General features: G+C 42.7%; 1 protein-coding gene across 2 annotated transcripts in view; it reads left to right on the forward strand.

Annotated features, from left to right (window-relative positions):
- The window catches only part of IFT56 (intraflagellar transport 56), a 195,363-nt gene that overhangs the window by 137,818 nt on the left and 35,519 nt on the right, over positions 1–22,026 (forward strand). For both annotated transcript variants that reach the window (XM_075832289.1, XM_075832288.1), the window contains 8 exons: positions 3,868–4,013; positions 5,835–6,006; positions 6,486–6,560; positions 7,367–7,469; positions 8,001–8,056; positions 8,562–8,615; positions 9,478–9,541; positions 11,142–11,230. In XM_075832289.1, the coding sequence (XP_075688404.1) occupies positions 3,868–4,013; positions 5,835–6,006; positions 6,486–6,560; positions 7,367–7,469; positions 8,001–8,056; positions 8,562–8,615; positions 9,478–9,541; positions 11,142–11,230 (759 nt within the window). The remainder of the gene's footprint in view (positions 1–3,867; positions 4,014–5,834; positions 6,007–6,485; positions 6,561–7,366; positions 7,470–8,000; positions 8,057–8,561; positions 8,616–9,477; positions 9,542–11,141; positions 11,231–22,026) is intronic.

Here is a 22,026-nt window from a genome sequence, read left to right on the forward strand (position 1 = left end):
GTTTGCCTAAAGACGTTAAGGCCTACGTCGCCGCCTGTGAGGTTTGTGCCAGGTCCAAGACTCCCAGGTCCCGACCAGCGGGCTTACTGCGTTCGTTGCCCATTCCCCAGAGACCTTGGACACATATCTCCATGGATTTTATCACCGATTTGCCTCCATCCCAAGGCAAGTCGGTGGTGTGGGTGGTGGTAGACCGCTTCAGTAAAATGTGCCACTTTGTGCCCCTCAAGAAACTACCCAACGCCAAGACGTTGGCTACCTTGTTTATCAAACACATCCTGCGTCTCCATGTGGGGTCCCCGTCAATATTGTTTCTGACAGGGGGGTACAATTTGTTTCATTGTTTTGGAGAGCCTTCTGTAATAAGTTGGGGATTGATCTGTCCTTCTCCTCTGCTTTCCATCCTGAAACCAATGGCCAAACGGAGAGGACTAATCAGTCTCTAGAACAATACTTAAGATGTTTTGTCTCTGACTGTCAATTTGATTGGGTTTCTTTCATTCCCCTCGCCGAATTTTCCCTTAATAACCGGGTCAGTAACTCGTCAGGGGTCTCTCCCTTTTTCTGTAATTTTGGGTTTAATCCACGGTTCTCCTCCGTTTCACCTGGTTGTTCCAACAATCCCGAGGTGGAGGTCGTTCATCGGGATCTGTGCACAGTCTGGGCCCAGGTTCAGAAGAACCTAGAGGCGTCCCAGAGCATACAGAAGGCTCAGGCCGATAGAAGACGTTCTGCTAACCCCCTGTTTGTGGTCGGGGATCTGGTGTGGTTGTCATCCAGGAACTTGCGTCTCAAGGTTCCGTCCAAAAAGTTTGCTCCCCGGTTTATTGGGCCGTATAAGGTCATTGAGGTCCTCAGTCCTGTCTCTTTCCGGCTGGAGTTACCCCCGTCTTTTCGTATACACAACGTGTTTCATGCCTCCCTCCTGAAACGCTGCTCCCCGTCCTTGGCCCCCTCGAGGAAACCTCCTGTTCCCGTCCTCACCCCTGAGGGGGTGGAATTTGAGGTGGCCAGGATCGTGGACAGCAAGATGGTCCAAGGCTCCCTCCAGTACCTGGTCCATTGGAGAGGATACGGGCCCGAGGAGAGGACTTGGGTACCCGCCCGGGATGTTCATGCTGGGGTATTGGTCAGGAGGTTCCACCTGCGTTTCCCCAGTAAGCCAGGTCCACTTAGAAAGGGTCCGGTGGCCCCTCATAAAAGGGGGGGTACTGTAAAGGATCTGCCAGGCACTGCTTCGGGGTTAATTCCCAGAATTAATCAGTCAACACCTGAGTGTACATCCCTGAGACAGACACCAGCTTCCTCCACTCAGGCTGGCAGGCTTAGGAGTGGGAGAGCCTATCGCAACCTGGCCAGACTCAGCTAGCTCCCGCCCTCGGTCTATTTAAGCCTGCTCTTCCTGTCCATCTGTGCTTGTGAATTCTTTCCTTGAGGTTTCCTGGCCCGGCTACAGCTCCTGCTACTTTTTGATCCTGCTCCATACAGACCCCGGCTTACCGACTACTCTTCTGCTTTTCGCTTTGTACCTCGCACTCTCCTGGCTTGACTCGGCTCGTTCACTACTCTGTTGCTCACGGTGTTTCCGCGAGCAACTGCCCATTTCCCTTGCTTGTATTCCCTTGTTTGTTTGTCGTGTTTGTCATGCACTTACTGAGCGCAGGGACCGCCGCCCAGTTGTACCCCGTCGCCTAGGGCGGGTCGTTGCAAGTAGGCAGGGACAGAGTGGCGGGTAGATTAGGGCTCACTTGTCCGTTTCCCTACCCCCCCCACCATTACACGTGACTTTAAAATGACCTTGTCAGTAAGTTATTGTAAATGTTTTCTATTGTTATTGATTAACTTCTTGACGACATGGGTTCATGGTTTTTATTTCTAAAGTTCTGTTTCATTATGGGGTATTGAGTGCAGAATGATGGGGAAAAACTTGATTTTTTTAAATTTTTGCACAAGGCCTCAACATGAAAAAGTGAAAGGGTCTGAAGACTTTATGAACGCACTGCAACTATATTATACGTCACCGCTGCCAAGGGGAAGTATGGAGTGACCCCACGGGCTGGCTAAGCCTGTTCTTTCGGCTGTATGTATAAGCCGGCAAATCACTGTAAGATTTCCCTACCATTTAACCACTTAGATGCAAAGGTTAATAGTGACTGCGTCATGTAAGCCGTTAGAAAGAGGAAGGCGGCTCCCTCTGTCAGCCCCTCACTTCCACCCCCGCGACCCAATTGCAGAGTGTTGATGGTTGTCATGCCAGCATAAGGGCCCCAGGTCTGCCATCTTACTGCCCCTTTGAAGAGCTTAATAGGAGCCGATTAAACGTACAATCCTACAATGCATAAGTAAGTAATGCCTCCCGTCGATTTCAATGGGAGGCGGGGGCGGTTTTCTCCCGCGGGCGGTAAAACCGGCTCGCGGGAGAAAGAAGCGACATGCCCTATCTTCGGGCGTTTCCGCCTCTGACCTCCCATTGACTTCAATGGGAGGCAGAGAAAGCGTATTTCGAGGCGTTTTATGCCCGCAGTGCCCAATGGCCGCGGCTGAAAAACACAGCGAAAATCGGCATGCAGGGAGAGGAAAATCTGACTCAAACTCCCAAACTGAATTTTGAGGCAGAAATTGTGCCTGCAAAATACTCCGTGTGAACATAGCCTTACAGTGTATGGTACTAGTTATTAAACTATGTCTTGTTCAAGTATGCATGCACTTCCTGTTGTCACTTTTGTAAAAATGGCCACTGCTCAACAGAAAAATACCAATTTCTATACCAAGTAAAACAATCATAAAAGCTAAACTTTGTTAATTGCTCTAACTTTTGGCTATTTTAAAGGGAACCTGTCACCAGCATTTCACCTATTGAACTCTAATCACCCCTCGCTGGCCGCTGCTGTCAAAATTTCATTGCCGTTATCCCGTCTCCTAAACTGCTCCTCTGACCACAAATAACGGTGTGCAAGCATTTTGCGCCTTTTATGGTAATTATCCGGCAGTCTCTTTCATTCCTCTTATTATGCCCGCCCACCGTCAAAAACTGACCCTCCCTAAATGCTGAAATCTCGTCTGAGATAGCACGCATGCGCCCGTCATGTATGGTCCGACACCCTTCCCTGCTTCGTCCGGGCCTCAAATCGAGTTACTGTCGCTACTGTGTCCCGTTGTGCGCACGCATCAGAACAGAACATCGATGTGCATGCGCGGTATTTCGTGTGTGCTAGAGGGAAGCGATGAGCTGTCAATCAAAAGTAAGGAGGCAGGGTTAACTCTGAAAGGCTTGAGGAATGAAGATATGACTCTTTTCAAACGAAGATATGACTGTTTAATATTCACAGGAACACTAAAAAACTGAACAATAAGGTACAGAGCCTACTGAGAAGATAATTATAGGTTACATAAAAATGATTTTTTCACCCATTTCCACCAGGTATTGAAGGTTTAATAGGTGAAATGCTGGCGCAAGGTTCCCTTTGAGCGGGTAGAACATTTTATATCATCCTACAACACCATTTTAATAAAATTGGAAAATATAGTAATATGAATATCTAATATAATTCTCTTTGAATCCCTTTGGGTTTATTCTTTTAGAGACATCATTTTTCCGCGGCTGTTTCTGATGTTTCCTGGTCCATTACTAAGACTGTACAGTGCTATAATAAGCAGCCTAAAAATTGACCCCTTTGACAGCTTGTGTTTTTTTATTGTGTAAAGCATTATACACTTATGTTGCCTTTATATTATATGAAAACAATAATATCATTCGCTTTAATATGCCCATACAAGAAAAACCTAGAACGCTTTTTATTATAAATGTTTATACATTTTACATACAAGTAGGAAAGTTTTAACGAAACCTTTTGTGCCTTGTGATAGTTCAACGATGAGAAGAAGCTGATGGTCTTTCACCAGAACTTGCAGGATATTATCGAGGATCAGCTGAGCCTGGCATCCATTCACTACATGAGATCTCATTATCAGGAAGCAATAGATATTTACAAGAGAATATTATTAGAAAACAGGTAACAACGAGAACACACATATAATCAAAAAAGATAATCATGCATTATATCAAAATTGTTTCTGGTTTAAAATATTGGCCAATGTAGGAGGGATGCAAAAAAATAAAAAGAGGCATTACTCACCTCACAGATTCCCGTCGTTCCAGCGCCGCCACTTCCGTTCCTCTCCGTCACTGTTTATTCACATAGGTGCTGCGATGATATGCCCGTATATCCACGTGATCACTGCAGCCAAGCACTGGCCTTAGCAGTCTTGTGCCGTATACCCACTGAAACCAGTGCAAGCTCACGAACATGTGAGTATACAAGCACATCATCGCTGCAGCTATGTCAATACACAGTGGCTGGGATGAACAGAAGCAGCCGCACTGGAACTACAGGGATCCGTGAGATGAGCAATGGCTCTTTTTTTATGCATCCATCCTACCCTGGCCAATTTTTTAAATAACCTGGAAACCCATTTAAAGCTACAGATCTGTAAACAAGTTCCATTAGAATATTGCAGAGCGTCCACACCATCCATTCCACACTATTATTTTTTAAACTATCAGGTTTTGCAGATTTGACATCGTGTGGTTACATTTTTAGTGGAAAGAAGATAGTGGCGCTTCGTTTTTTGACCGATGTACGGACTCAATAGAAAGCCTATGAGCCGGTAAGCCGCTCGAGTAAAGCCGATCAGAGACAAGGCGTCAGAGTGCTCACTCGAGTGCTTCTGCCTCTTCGCTTTTGCGATCGGTGGGGGTCTCAGTGCTAGGGTTGCTAGTCATGGCAGGAAAAGCTTTCAAGAACTCTCTTCCTTTACTTGACTGTGTTCTTGTTGAACGTGTTTCTCAAGAGACAACAACTAAAGGATTTTCAAGAGGAAAAGGATCAGCACTCCTTGTGGCATATAAAAGTATTCTTCTTTATTGAAATAGCCAGCGGGTAAAAACAGGCAAAGTGGACAAATTACATAAAGTGTCCGTCCCCTCTGACGCATTTCTAGCTCTCAAGAGCCATTACTCATAGATGACCAAAGGTTGAATTGTGCTTCCTGAAAAATCTCCAACATTTTTTTAAAGGCTATGTACACATTTTGAAAGGGATTTTTTTATTTTTTAATAAAAACGCCATCAGTGTGTTTTGTGCAACTTTATAATTAGTTTTTCTTAAAAATTATTTTTACTTTTTGAGATACAGCTGCTCTGTATCCCGTATGAAGTTCAAGGGAAAAACTCCAAGGAAGAAAGGCAGCACTGCAAAATAATGTACAAAAACGGTGTTTATTCACCCAGTGTGCAGGCAAAGTTTCACCTTCTCATTGAAGGCATTTTCAAGCCTGTATACAGAACAGCTGTATCGTGCACTAAGACCTGAATCCGACAGGTCCGCGTACTGACAGGTTCAATGTCAGTGGGTCGGTTCCACCTGTAATCGATCACATCTAAGTTATGAACTTAGATGTGATGGATACCAGGTGGATCCTGCATGTGATAGACACGCAGGACCCGCTGACACTGAACTCGCCAGTCCTGCAGACCTGATGGCTACAGGATTCAGCGTATGATACATCTGCTCTGTATACAGAATACAGAGCAGCTGTATAACAAAAACTGAAAATAATTTTTAATAAAAACTAATTATAAATTTCCACAAAACACTGATTGAAGTTTTTATTTATAAAAATACCTTTCAAAGGTGTTTTTATTTATAAAAATACCTTTCAAAAGTTGTACATAGCCTTGAAACTTTTTAAAAAAAAGTTCAATTACCCTTTAAATAAATTCCTTTGCCTTTGTTTGCTGTATCATAAGCACTTCATTATTCTTTAATTTACAGAGATTTCCTTGCTTTGAATGTCTACGTAGCGCTTTGCTACTATAAACTTGATTATTATGATGTGTCACAGGAGGTCCTTGCCGTATATTTACAACAGGTTCCTGACAGTACTATCGCTCTCAATCTGAAAGCCTGTAATCACTTTCGTCTCTACAATGGAAAAGCAGCTGAAGTAAGAATACTAATAGATTTTTATGTACTGTTTGTTAAATAAAATGAAAATACAATATATTTATTGCATGTTAAAACTAAAAGGGGTTTTTCAGCCTATCCTTAGGATTGATGGATGTCCGACACCCAGAGTTGACGAGGCTGAACTGCAACACCAGGCACAGATGCATCTACGGATGCGCCACTGTGCCTGGAAAAACATTGTAGGCCCCTACTTTCTGCTAATCTATGGGGTCAGACCCCAAAAATCATACATTGAAGGCCTATACTGAGAATAGATCATCAATATGTATTCCCTGGAAACCTCCTTTCAAAAAAAATGGTGGTCAGCCACAAGCGTTTACATTTAATGCCTTCAGTTTATTCATTTACTAATTCGTGTAAAGGATTCTTATCCTGATATATAAACATAATTTATAGGACAGCTGGAAATAGTCAACATATTGCTCCATAATTTACCTCCTACTTTTCATTTTTCAGGCAGAATTAAAAAGTTTAATGGACAATACATTATCCTCCTTTGAATTTGCCAAGGAGCTGATTAAACACAACCTTGTAAGTTGTTTTGGTTGGAATGGTAATTGAGTTTTCCCCATGTGTTGTCTTTTTCCTTTAAAGAGGACCTGTCACCTGCCCAAAAAACTGCAGTTGACATCTCAGTTAGGGTATGTGCACACACACTAATTACGTCCGTAATTGACGGACGTATTTCGGCCGCAAGTCCCGGACCGAACACAGTGCAAGGAGCCGGGCTCCTAGCATCATACTTATGTACGACGCTAGGAGTCCCTGCCTTGCTGCAGGACAACTGTCCCGTAGTATAATCATGTTTACAGTACGGGACAGTTGTCCTGCAGCGAGGCAGGGACTTCTAGCATCGTACATAAGTATGATGCTAGGAGCCCGGCTCCTTGCACTGGGTTTAGTCCGGGACTTGCGGCCGAAATACGTCCGTCAATTACGGAAGTAATTAGTGTGTGTGCACATACCCTTAGATTGCAGGCGCGTCACAGATTCTGATGCGGTTTATTTTTTTTCTTCTAGCACCCACTGAGATATTTTGGCCTTTAGTTCTGGTGTCTGACATGCAAATGAGGCCTTTTTGACTGTCAAGTGGGCGGTTACCCATTATCAAGTGACAGGTGTTACCCACCCGAAACTTGACTATCAAAAGCCTTATTTGCATATCAGACACCAGAACGAACGGCACCGATATCTCCGCAACGGTGGGGGCTAGAAGAAAAGAATAAAAAGCGTCAGAACCTGTGAGGTGCCTGCAATCTAACTGAGATGTTAGCTGCAGTTTTTTTGGGCAGGTGACAGGTTCTCTTTAAATATTTAAACAAACTATATTTTGTCAGGTTGTGTTCCGTGCTGGAGAGGGCGCCTTGCAGGTACTTCCACCCTTGGTTGATGTTATTCCTGAAGCTCGATTGAACCTTGTTATTTACTATCTCAGACAAGGTAACAATTGTGGAACTTACTATGGTTTATATTCCTGTGTGCTCTTCAGTTTCTGATGCAGATGTACAAACAGGTTTATGATTTCATGATAGAAACGTACGTTTTTTAACAAATGTACTAGATTAAACCCAATGGAATAATGATCTCTAGGATAAGATACTTGTTTAAAACAGAAACCCAAAGCCTCCATGCACACGGTCGTGCCCGTAATTACGACCCGTGATTACGGGCACGGACGGACGCGGGCAGGAGCACGTTCCGTAAAATAAAAAAATAGGACATGTCCAATTTTTTTTGCCGGTTTCTACGGCACGGACACACTCCCGTTGACATACGGGAAGGTGTCCGTTGGCCATAGAAATGAATGGGCCCGTAATTACGGACCGTAATTACTGTCTGGAATTACGGGCGATTTTACGGTTGTGTGCATGAGGCCTTATTGAGAGCTAAACAGATAAAGATTTTCTCACCAAAATCTTTCCAGCTTGGTAGATTACGCTCTTTAATTTGCATTATTTTCTTCATTATTAGATGATGTCCAAGAAGCATTTAACTTAATTAAAGATTTGGAACCAACTACTCCACAGGTATAAATAAGATAACTCAGCTCTTTCATTACTGAATAGATTTCCAATACTTGACTTGCATTGGAGAGTAAAGACTGAAAAAGACACTGTACATCTGCCTGGTTATGATACTTTTTAATTAAAAAAAAAAGTTATTTGAAAATATGACAGGCAATATTCTGGGATTAAATTGATATAAGGGAATTCCAGGTATTTACCTAAAATACCAGACACAGCACCATTCTCCATGCAAATGCGTCGGGTACTGCTTCTCAGCCGCAGCTCAATCACTTGTCGAGTACTAGTCCCTGAATAGGTTGGGGTTTCTGGGGTCAGACCCTCACTGATCACACATTGATGGCCTATCCTAAGTGTAGGCCATTATTGTGCCATGAGAGAGTTGATGTTAAAACAAGCAACACACAACATTTTTATCTTTCAATCTTACAATGGTACCTATTATAAAAATAATACATTCAAGAAAATCTACAAGCAACAGTAATCCAGATATTTTTGCATTACACAGGAATACATCCTCAAGGGTGTTGTGAACGCAGCACTAGGTCAAGAACTGGGCTCGGTGAGTTCTGCATAGTGTTTATTTTTCTTTCCTTTTCCCTACTAGAAATCTAAAGCTGTTCTAAGTGACTTTGTACAATACAGTAATATCAGTAAAATATTTTATCTGTGGAACACCTGGTGGCTCATTCCCCGGCAGCTGTTGTAAAATATACGTCTACGTGTTCTCCATGGATAGCGTTCCTCTCTTCTTCTTACCTAACGGCTGTCACCTGTGTCGGCCTATGCCCCTGTGAAGTGTACTGCGGTTCTTGCTCGCTGCTGCTTTCACTCATAATACCCCGGAACTGGAGTCCAGGCTCCCCAGGTTTTCTCCCCTCCCTTCCCCTCCCTTCAATTCCCTCCTTTCTTGTGGCCTTCTTCTATTCTTTCTCTTCCCCTGTCTAGGGTAATGTGCCTCTCCTTCTCCGCTTGAACTTAGTGGCCTCATTGTACCTTCTAATGTTGTGCTTCTAGGCTCGTTCATGCTGCTGTAGTATACTGAATAATGTCATTTGTATTGAGATGTGATGCACACTTTTGATTTTTGTTTTTGCTTTGGTCCTTGGCCTTGTTTGTTGTTCTATTTTTCTGTGTGGAGGCCTTCCCTCCACTATGTCTTGTATTTGTGTGTATTGAAACTCAATAAAAATTTTGAATATGAAAAAAATATATATTTTATCTGGTCTGACCCAGCATACTGGTCATTCGGTCTCTGTCGTTTTATACATTTTTTTTGTTTCGTGTTGTGGACATTGTCACTTCAGGCAAAGTCTTATGGTTATTGTTGTACCACATGCATACTTAGGCATTTTCAATGATGATTTTTAAATCTTTTTGTATAAGTAACAGATATTGTATAATTATTTCTTATTTAAATATAGAGAGACCATCTCAAAATTGCCCAGCAGTTCTTCCAACTTGTGGGTGGATCAGCTAGTGAATGTGGTAAGTCCTGCACATTATAACATCTGTTCAAGATCAGAAAGACAGAAATGTTAAACACCAGTTCACAGAATATGTTTGAGCTGTTGCCTCGACTTTGTCCCAACTCTCAAATTTGGCCTCCCATCAGAGATATGTGGATTTATAAATAATAGTCTAGTGTATTGACAATACCTTAAAATAATACCATCGTAAAGTGACAAAATAATATGGCTAGAATAATAATCTTTATTTATATAGTGCCAACATATTACGCAGCACTTTACAATTTGGAGGGAACATAAACAGACAAGATCAGACATTACAAAGCGACAAAGCTAATTTACAATTCACACAAGAGGATTGAGGACCCTGCTCGCAAGAGCTTACAGTCTATGAGGAAATAAGGGAGACACACAGTGTTTGTTCAGTACAATGGTCCAGCCATTTTTTATACACCTCTGGGACCCGCATCTATCTCTAGAACGGGGCCCCCCAATCCCCGTTCTATCTTACCCGGCTCCGCTTTCTTCCGGCCACTTCACTTCCTGGTTACATGGTCGAGTCCCACAAACAGCGTAACTCGCTGAGCTACGCTATTTCCGCAACTCTCATAGAACTGAATAGTAGTTAAGGAAACAGAGTAGCATGCTACGCTGCTTCTGTAACTGCCATTCACTACTATGGGAGTTACGGAAATAGCGTAGCTCATCGAGTTACGCTGTTTCCGTAACTCATCCATGGATTGCCGTGTATTGTACTCTAATGAACGCTCGTTCAAGTCCCCTAGGGGAACTAATAAAATTAAAGTTTAAAAAAAACATTTCCCATTTTCCCCATTGTAAAAATAAAAAAATTGGTATTGCTGCATCCGTAAAAGTCTGAATCTATTACAATATAGCATTATTTGACTCACACAGTGAACGGTGTAAAAATAAATAATTTAAAACCCCAGAATCGTTGTCTTTTGGTCACCATAGCGCTAAAAAGAATGACATAAAAAAATCGTATTTACCAAAAAATGGTGCTAATAAAAACTACAGCTCGTCCCGCAAAAAATAAGCCCTCACACCGCTGAAACGATGGAAAAATATAATTTATGGCTTTTAGAATGTGGTGAAACTGAACAAATTATTTTTTTTAACCAATAGTTTTTTCTTTGGAAAAAGAATGGTTTTATTTTTACTGTAAACACTTTACAGTTTTTTTCCCTTAATACATTTTTATTAAACTGTGATTAACTATCTAACGGGTTAAATGGCCAGGATGGAGGGTAACTCCTATCCTAAATGTTGCAGCGGGTTGTCCGGATATTGTTCATCGATCTATGTTTCCCTACTGGTGGCCGAGCATGCACGGTTAATCCTTTGTTTTGTAGTCACCCATCATGGCACCATTCGTTCCGCGAACGCGCAGTGTTAAGGCTAGAAAACTTAATCTCAGCCATCTTTATTCAAGTTCAATGAAAGTTGGCCATGCACAGGGTGTGTCTCCATATGATAGCTTTAGACGCTCTCTGCACATGCGCGGCTTTCATTGACCTTGAATAGAGTCTGAGGCAGAAGGATGTAACACCTAATCTTTGAAATATCTCCGTATTACAATGTTATTATTTCGTTATTAGATACGATACCAGGAAGACAGTGCATGGCATCCTGTTTTTTCCTACTCCGACAGTTTGATGATGTCCTGATTTACCTTAACTCTATCAAGGTCAGTTCAGTTGCATTTACTCACAGTTCCCTACTAAATTTTACTGATAAGTATTTTAACGAAGTACAAACACTGAAGAAATGTATCTGGAATAACACTAAAAATGAAATGGGCTGCACATCCACATCCACATACTTTGATCTATAAACTTATAAACATGAACATGAGGTTCTTAGTAAAAATTTGGATCAAACTGTATTAGCCCACTTGCCACATCATGGCAACCTCTTTCAAGTGAGTCCCTACTTTATAGGGTGTAGTATTGAATGGCAACCAATATCGCTGAAACACACCATCTGCAGGGGTATATATATATATATATATATATATATATATATATATATATATATATATATAGCTTCCTTTAAATAATTCTCTTGTTTAGGTTCCTGGTTTTGGTTTAAGAAATACATGCAAAATCTGCAGAACATGTTCACACGGCTTATGTGTGAAGCAAAAAATTACAAGGCTTATTTCAAGGGAACACTTATCATCTGTAAGAAATGAAATAAAAAGGCGCCTCATGGTGTAAAAAACCCAATAGAAATAGTAGTGACATACACAGATGTAGGGAATGCTCTCACCTTGGCTAGTTGTGCGACATACAGGCACCAACCTGGTTTGGTGTGTGAGGGGGGTGAAATTGCAGCTGCTTCCTGGCCGGTAGGTCTGCAGGGCACCACAGCATAGTGTTGAATCAAGTAAAAGAAAAAAAGAACAAAGTTTGGTAGCGCTACTTCATCATCAGAGTCAAGAAGTATTAAAGATAATCCAGCTTTATTTGGTGACACGTTTCTACACCGGCCGGATGTCTTCATCAGACCATGTATGCAGAGTACATTGGCACAATGGTTTATAAAACCCAAAAATGCTAATAAACACATAAATGACGTCATGAATGGCAGGAGAATAAACCACTGAGTGAACAGGGTTGTAAGGTCTGAGATTATATCAAAAGACATACGTGGAATAACAGTAACTTACAAGCTCCAATTCAAGCGTTACTGCTTGCAGAAAATAAATAGATACTTAAGCAGACAATACTGGAAGTACATATTAAATATCGAGAAAAACAATGAGATCTCAACAGGCCCACCTGAGTACAGTACATATAGTACTGTTCCGCTAAGGAATTGATATATTTATATAGGAATGAAACAAGAAACAGGGTGAACTCTGGGAAACATTGGCACTCAACTCAAGGGCTATAAAAGTATCAAAATGTATTCACAAAAATAAAAAATATATATAGAAAAGAAATTTCAATATCATAGGTAATTCGGCATCACCACAAGGATGCCACATACCCAGCCGGATAGAAATGTAACAATGTAGCAACAGGAAAAATAAATAGTGAATATAAACCCAGATTAGGAAGATACATATGGTATCATATAAATAATGTGCAGAAGTAACATATTAGATAATGTATATACCAGAATCCAATGCAATTGATGTATGTACACCTAAGAGTGTTAATCCCATAAAATAATTTGGAACATGTTGGCACATAAATACCCAGCGGCAAGCATAAAAACAGGTCAATTACCTCAGTATGGTGAATCACCACATACAGCGAAGGAAATAAGTATTTGATCCCTTGCTGATTTTGTAAGTTTGCCCACTGTCAAAGACATGAACAGTCTAGAATTTTTAGGCTAGGTTAATTTAACCAATGAGAGATAGATTATATATATATAAAAAAAAAAAAAAAAAAAAAGAAAATCACATAGTCAAAATTATATATATTTATTTGCATTGTGCAAAGAGAAATAAGTATTTAATCCCCTACCAACCATTAAGAGTTCAGCCTCCTCCAGACCAGTTACACGCTCCAAATCAACTTGGTGCCTGCATTAAAGACAGCTGTCTTAAATGGTCACCTGTATAAAAGACTCCTGTCCACAGACTCAATTAATCAGTCTGACTCTAACCTCTACAACATGGGCAAGACCAAACAGCTTTCTTTTTTTAAACTTGTTTTTTTTATTGAAAAGTGAGTTTGTTTTATCACATTATGAAGTATAAAAACAAATGTAAAGGACAACAGCGTCCCAATCAATACAACTAAGCACTCGCAGGTGCTGTACAAATCTCAACAATATTGCCATCCTGTTTACTTCACTACTCAAAAGAGGCATAATAAAATTTACAGATAGTACATCCATTCACTTACATTTTCACAACTGTATAATGTTCATACAATATGTTTATATGTTAGAGGTCCGGGAGATCCACTACATTATCCGTCTCATCCCTACTCGCCTATCGTCTCCTCCCTCCCCTCCTCGCATCCACTGCCACCTCTAGTTCCCTTGGGGTGTACGTTGTCTCAGTGCTGTTGCACCATATGTCCCATATCTTATGGAAGTTGTCCGGCCGATCTCTATGTTTAAAAATTATACGTTCATATGATATAGTGGAATTAAGCATCTGCTTCCATACTGCAACCTTAGGAGGTCGGCGATCCATCCATCTCATAGAAATGCCTTTGCGGGCCAAGAAGAGGGTCTCCTGCAGAAATATTTTTGTATGACGGGACCATATGTCTTCCTCCAGTATTCCGAATAGACACAATTCTGGAGTCCCTTCGACAGGAAATGGTAGCATTAAGTTGAGGAAACCGATGATCTCTGACCAGTAAGAGCGGAGGTGTGGGCACATCCATACCATATGCCAAAAGTCAGCTGGGGCATGTGAACATTTCGGGCAAGCCGGTTCTGGTATGTATTTCATTTGAAATAGGCGGTGAGGCGTCAGATACGCCTGATGGATATAGTACAGCTGGATGAGCTTATTATTAGCAGCAGGTGACACATGTAAGTGTGATTGTAGTAGGTCTTCAATGGTGTCCTCCGTCAAAGAAGGGATTAGTTGAGACCACCTAGAAATAATCGGCAGTGGAGCCGCCTTAGCCTTCTGTTCAATCAAGTGAGTGTAAATAGTAGAGATCAGACCTCTGGGGCCCTGTGACCGGACCACCCCGATGAGCGGGTAGGAGGAGATGGGTTGACGCTGTCTCGGAAACTGCTCAGCAAGGAGGTGACGCATCTGCAGATATCTGAAGAAATGTTGCCGAGGAAGCCGACATTTTTCTTGCATTTGTTCGAAAGACAGAAGGATATTATTTTCATACACGTCTCCGAGCACTGTGACACCTGCATCAATCCAGTATGCGGCATCTGGGAACTTTACCAAGGATTCCAGCACCGTGTTATGCCACAGAGGAGTTTCCGCGGGGATGTCTGAAGAACTCGAGATAGTCATAGCCACTTTCCAGACTTCCCTTGCCACTCGACAGACAGGCAGTAAAGAGGATCTTGGCACTTCCTGATGGAACAACACCAGCCACAATGACTTATGTGCAGAATAGTCCAGTAACATACCCTCAAGGCCCGGGGGGCGTTTGGCTTGCGTCCAGGTGCCTAGGTATTTGAGTTGGCCGGCCAGATAGTATAGATAAATGTCCGGGAGAGCAATACCAGCCATCTCCTTCGGTCTTTGTAGCTTCTGTAAGGCCAGTTTTGACCTAGACCTTCCCCATATAAAGGAAATGATGAGAGACTCCAGTTGCCGGAAGAAGGACTTTGGTATAGGAGTGAATATATGTTGTAAAATATAAAGACTCTTAGGAAGTATCACCATTTTAATCAGATTAATTCGCCCCATGACCGACAATGGGAGGGCCGCCCATATCTTAAACTTTTCTCTGGCCACGGATAATAGAGGATACACATTAAGTTGTAGGGAGAGTGCCGCCTTTCTGGTAATAAGTATACCCAGGTATTTAAATTGGTCAACTACAGCAAGTCCTTCTCTCGTGGAGCCCGCCGACTGCGTTTCCCCAGGCTGTAAAAACAAGATGGTCGATTTGGACCAGTTAATGCGAAGTCCAGAGTAATCTCCAAAGGTGTTGATAAGATGCATCATTCTCGGGAGGGAAGACTGTATCTGCGAAACAAATAACATAATATCATCTGCGTACAGTGCAATACCGTCCTCACCCGTCTTGTGTGGGACCCCTTTTACTTCCGGGTCTGATCTGATGAGTATTGCCAATGGTTCCATTGCCAGTGCAAAGAGCAGGGGTGACAGGGGGCAGCCCTGCCTAGTTCCCCTACCTAGGTCAAAGGAGGTAGATGCGAGGCCATTCAGTGCTATATTAGCCCTGGGATGCTTGTAAATTATCTGTATCCACGACACAAATGCAGGGCCGAATCCAAAACTAGACAGAACACTAGCTAAGTAGGTCCATTCCACAGAGTCGAAAGCCTTAGCCACATCCAAGGAGGCCAGGGCCCAGTCATTTTTGTTACGCTCGCCTATCTGCGCCACCGTCTGGACTCTCCTCAGGTTATCAGACGTACTTCTTGGGATGAACCCAGATTGATCCGGGTGAATCCAAAGAGCTTTCTAAGGATGTCAGGGACAAGATCATAGACCTGCACAAGGCTGGAATGGGCTACAAAACCATAAGTAAGACGCTGGGTGAGAAGGAGACAACTGTTGGTGCAATAGTAAGAAAATGGAAGACATACAAAATGACTGTCAATCGACATCGATCTGGGGCTCCATGCAAAATCTCACCTCGTGGGGTATCCTTAATCCTGAGGAAGGTGAGAGCTCAGCCGAAAACTACATGGGGGAAACTTGTTAATGATCTCAAGGCAGCTGGGACCACAGTCACCAAGAAAACCATTGGTAACACATTACGCCGTAATGGATTAAAATCCTGCAGTACCCGCAAGGTCCCCCTGCTCAAGAAGGCACATGTACAGGCCCATCTGAAGTTTGCAAATGAACATCTGGATGATTCTGAGAGTGATTGGGAGAAGGTGCTGTGGTCAGATGAGACTAAAATTGAGCTCTTTGGCATTAACTCAACTCGCCGTGTTTGGAGGAAGAGAAATGCTGCCTATGACCCAAAGAACACCGTCCCCACTGTCAAGCATGGAGGTGGAAACATTATGTTTTGGGTGTGTTTCTCTGCTAAGGGCACAGGACTACTTCACCGCATCAATGGGAGAATGGATGGAGCCATGTACCGTCAAATCCTGAGTGACAACCCCTTTCCCTCCACCAGGACATTAAAAATGGCTCGTGGCTGGGTCTTCCAGCATGACAATGACCCGAAACATACAGCCAAGGCAACAAAGGAGTGGCTTAAAAAGAAGCACATTAAGGTCATGGAGTGGCCTAGCTAGTCTCCAGACCTTAATCCCATCGAAATCTTATGGAGGGAGCTGAAGATCCGAGTTGCCAAACGACAGCCTCGAAATCTTAATGATTTACAGATGATCTGCAAAGAGGAGTGGGCCAAAATTCCATCTAACATGTGTGCAAACCTCATCATCAACTACAAAAAAAGTCTGACTGCTGTGCTTGCCAACAAGGGTTTTGCCACCAAGTATTAAGTCTTGTTTGCCAAAGGGATCAAATACTTATTTCTCTGTGCACAATGCAAATAAATATATATATTTTTGACAATGTGATTTTCTTCTTTTTTTTTTAATATAATCTATCTCTCACTGGTAAAATTAACCTAGCCTAAAAATTCTAGACTGTTCATGTCTTTGACAGTGGGCAAACTTACAAAATCAGCAAGGGATCAAATACTTACTTCCTTCACTGTATGTGTGTCCAGCTTGGAGTAGACCACATGAATTGTTCAAATCAATTGTAATAATGATTCTGCAAATATTCACGAGAACCATATACTCATCCGCCATGGAGACACCTCATTCGAGGCAGGTTATGAGCAAGTTCCGGGTTGTAGTCTGGCGATGTATATAAATATCCAGCAAGCAGGATAGTCCCCAAAGGTGGTCTCCGCAGTGAGCAGGAATGCAGGGACGTTCGTCCCTATAGTGGGACCTGTTTGAAGCCTAATAGCAACATGTACAGTGTACAGTGTAAGCACCATCCAAATCAGCATGCAGCATATGGGATGTAGACATCATCCAGGTCATTGTGCAGCCGTATACGTGGGATCCGGCGTGTGACGTCAGAATTTGAGATACGTATGCTGACTAGTTTTGTCACCACGTGACTTCTTTAGAAGGGAAAAAAAGGAAGATTCCTCCTGCAAAAACTGCTCCAGACGTTTTTTGCACAGTGGTTTGACAAAAACTCACCAAAACACTCGTCGAGGTGTATTTTTTACCCTTCTGACCGATTGAAATGGGGTTTTGGAGGCGGAAACCGCCTCAAGATAGGTCATGTCGCTTCTTTTTACCGCGATGCGTTTTTTTTGCTCACGGTAAAAAAGCTCGTCCAACTCCCATTGAAATCAATGGAGACATTTTTGGGCGGTTTTTGACGAGTTTTGCGGAGCGGTTTCCGCGCCAAAAAACTCTGTGTGAACAGGACCTTAGGGTTGTTCATAAATTTATTGATCAATGGATTAGTGGACTTTTTCTTTGTTACTTTTATTAAAACTGTTACAAAAAATAAGTAAAAAAAAAAACCGTAAAAAATGGCACGCAAGTTATATACCACTGAAGAGGCATTTGCTCTCTTGGATTCTGATTGTGAATGGGGTCACTTTTGGGGGGTTTCTGCTGTTTTGGTCCCTCCAGGGCGTTGCAAATGGGACATTGCACCTAAAACCATTATAGCAAAATTTGAGCTCCAAAACCCAAATGGCGCTCCTTCCCTTCTGAGGGCTGTAATGTGTTCAGATATAAGTTTATGACCACATATGAGGTATTGCCGTAATCAGGATAAATTTCTTTACAAATGTTGGGGTGCTTTTTCTCCTTTATTCCTTGCAAAAATTAAAAATGTCTATGTTTCTTCAGAAGAAATGTAGATTTTCATTTTCACAGACTAACGCCAATAAGTTCAGCAAAAAACCTGTGGGGTTAAAATGCTCACTATACAACTAGATAAATTCCTTGAGGGGTGTAGTTTCCAAAATGGGGTCACTTTTTGGGGGTTTCCACTGTTTAGGTACCACAAGACCTCTTCAAACCAGACATGGAGCCTAAAATATATTGTAATAAAAAGGAGGCTTCAAAATCCACTAGGTGCTCCTTTGGTTCTGAGGCCGGTGTTTCAGTCCATTAGGACACTAGAGCCACATGTTGGATATTTCTAAATACTGCAGAATCTGGGCAATAAGTATTGAGTTGCTTTTCTCTGGTAAAACCTTCTGTGTTACAGAAATTTTTCTATTACAAATGAATTTCTGCAAAAAAATTACATTTGTAAATTACACCTCTACATTGCTTTAATTCCTGTGAAATGCCTAAAGGGTTAAGAAACTTTCTGAATGCTGTTTTGAATACTTTGAGGGGTGAAGTTTTTAAAATGGGGGGAATTATGGGGAGTTTCCAATATATAAGGCCCTCAAAGCCACTTCAGAACTGAACTGGTCCATGAAAAAATAGGTTTTGAAAATTTCTTGAAAATGTGAGAAATTGCTGCTAAAGATCTAAGCCTTGTAACGTCCAGGAAAAATAAAAGGATGTTAAAAAAAACTATGCCAACATAAAGTAGACATATGGGGAATGTTAACTAGTAGCTATTGTGTGTGGTATTAATATCTGTTTTGCAAGCAGATACAATCAAATTTAGAAAAATTCAATTTTTTGCACATTTTCTCTAAATATTGGTGTTTTTCACAAATAAATACAAAATTTATTGGCCAAATTTTTTCACAGACGTAAAGTACAATATGTCACGAGAAAACAATCTCAGAATCGCTTGGATAGGTAAAAGCATTCCCAAGCTATTACCACATAAAGTGACACATGTCAGATTTGAAAAAATCGCCTGCGTCCACAAGGCCAAAACAGGCTGTGTCCTGAAGGGGTTAATGTAGATGATTATTGCTAACAGTTAATGAAAACCCCAAATTTAGTGAGTGTCTCAGAAAATGAGATTATATAAGCCCAATTTCAAAGATGATTTTTAATACCGAAATGTTGGCCTACTGAAAAGCATGTACAGTATATACAATCAATACTTGGTCGGGACTCCTTTTGCAAGAATTACTGCATTAATGCGGCGTGGCATGGAGGCGATCAGCCTGTGACACTGCTGAGGTGTTATGGAAGCCCAGGTTGCTTTGATATCGGCCTTCAGCTCGTCTGCATTGTTGGGTCTGGTGTCTCATCTTCCTCTTGACAATACCCCATAGATTCTTTATGGGGTTTAGGTCAGGCGAGTTTTCTGGCCAATCAAGCACAGTGATACTGTGGTTATTAAATCAGGTATTGGTACTTTTGGCAGTGTGGGCATGTCCTATTTTTTCATGGCCATTATTCATGGGCCGTTAAAAAAACGGCCGTCTGAATACACCCATAGAACATTATTGTTTTAAAAACGACCATGTGACGGCCACGTGAATAAGGCCTAACTGAGGAGATGGAGGGTCAGCTATATAAACAAATGGGACAGCACAGGGGGGTTCTGTAGTGATAATGGGAGATTTTGATTACCGGGATATTAATTGGTGTCATAGTTCGGCTTCAACTGCGAAGTGGAGAAATTTCTTCAACCGGTTGCTAGAAAATTTTATGGGCCAGTTTGTGGGGGACCCGACTAGAGGTGAAGCTCTGTTGGATCAGTTTTTTTCTAATAATGCAGAGCTAGAAAATTGCTCAGTTCTAATAAAGCAGAAAATTCACTACAGTTGACCACTATGTACAATGCCCCCTGTACTGGCGCCGCACTACCCTTGTAGTGAGCGCAACAATACACTACATTTAAAGAGGCTGTCACCACATTATAAGTGGCCTATATTGTACATGATGTGATCGGCGCTGTAATGTAGATTACAGGAGGGTTTTTTATTTAGAAAAACGATAATTTTTGACAGAGTTATGAACTATATTAGCTTTATGCTAATGAGTTTCTCAATGGACAACTGGGCGTGTTTTTTACTTTTTGACCAAGTGAGCGTTGTACAGAGGAGTGTATGATGCTGGCCAATCAGCGTCATACACTTCTGTCTATATCGCTATGTGCAGGCACATAAACACACTATAACATTACTGCAGTGTCCTGACAATGAATATACATTACCTCCAGCCAGGACGTGATGTGTATTTAGAATCCTGACCCCCTCTCTGTGAGTTACAGCAATGCAGGCGTAGTCTCGCGAGATTACGCTGTAAACTGTAATTTACAGCGAGATCTCGCTGTGCTGTGCTGTATTCTCACAGAAACGCTACAGAAGTGGTCAGGATTCTGAATAGTCATCACGTCCTGGCTGGAGGTAATGTATATTCATTGTCATGACACTGCAGTAACGTTATAGTGTGTTTATGTGGCTGCACATAGCGATATAGCTATATCACTATCTGCAGTGTAAATGAATGGAGAGAAGTGTATGGTCAGCGTCATACACTCCTCTGTACAATGCCCACTTGGTCAAAAAGTAAAACACGCCCAGTTGTCCATTGAGAAACTCATTAGCATAAATCTAATATAGGTCATAACTCCGTCAAAAATTATCGTTTTTCTAAATAAAAAAACACTGCTACATTACAGCGCCGATCACATCATGTACAATATAGGGCACTTATAATGTGGTGACAGAGCCTCTTTAACTTCCGGCTGCCCTACATACTCACTGATGCAGCGCCGTCTCTCGTCTTCTTCAGGTGTGGTCTCTCGTCTGAACGGGATCTGCGAAGGAGGCGTCCACACCTGAAGAAGATGATGCTGCCTCGGTGAGTAATGTCAACGATAGCCAGCAAGGGAACTAGTAGTTCCCTTGCCAATCCCCATTTCACAGATCCGTTTTTAACGGTTGTTACATGTATTGACAGTCGTTAAAAACGGATCCATTGACTTCTACGGGGGCCGTCTGGCCAAAAATTGCACATGTCCTATTTTTCGATGGCCATTATTCACGAGCCGTTAAAAAAAAACGTCCGTCTGAATACACCCATAGAACATCATTGTTCTGAAAACGACCGTGTGAGAACGGCCTCTGTGGATGCTGCCGCAGTGCCCCCTGTGGATGCTGCCGCAGTGCCCCCTGTGGATGCTTCCGCAGTGCCCTCTGTGGATGCTGCCGCAGTGCCCTCTGTGGATGCTGCCGCAGTGCCCTCTGTGGATGCTGCCGCAGTGCCCTCTGTGGATGCTGCTGCAGTGCCCTCTGTGGATGCTGCCGCAGTGCCCTCTGTGGATGCTGCAACACACCCCTAGATAATGCCCCAGTGCCCTCTGTAGATGATGCCACAGTGCCCTCTGTAGATGACGCAACACATCCCTATATAATGCCACACTGCCCTCTGTAGATACTACGGCAGTGCCCTCTGTGGATGCTGCCGCAGTGCCCTCTGTGGATGCTGCCGCAGTGCCTTCTGTGGATGCTGCCGCAGTGCCCTCTGTGGATAATGCAACACACCCCTAGATAATGCCACAGTGCCCTCTGTAGATGATGCCACAGTGCCCTCTGTAGATGATGCAACACACCCCTATATAATTCCACACTGCCCTCTGTAGATGCTGCCACAGTGTCCTCTGTAGATGCCACAGTGTCCTCTGTAGATGCTGCCACAGTGCCCTCTGTAGATGCTGCCACAGTGCCCTCTGTAGATGCTGCCACAGTGCCCTCTGTAGATGCTGCCACTGTGCCCTCTGTAGATGCTGCCACTGTGCCCTCTGTAGATGCTGCCACAGTGCCCTCCGTAGATGCTGCCACAGTGCCCTCCGCAGATGCTGCCACAGTGCCCTCCGCAGATGCTGCCACAGTGATGTCAGGGGCTTGCCCAGAGCTGGAGTCCCAGAGCAGAGCCGCTTCTAGCACTCTACCTGGGATTCCGCTCTGCTCCTGACAT

This window comes from Rhinoderma darwinii, chromosome 7 (genome assembly GCF_050947455.1).
Source record: "Rhinoderma darwinii isolate aRhiDar2 chromosome 7, aRhiDar2.hap1, whole genome shotgun sequence".
NCBI lineage: Eukaryota > Metazoa > Chordata > Amphibia > Anura > Rhinodermatidae > Rhinoderma > Rhinoderma darwinii.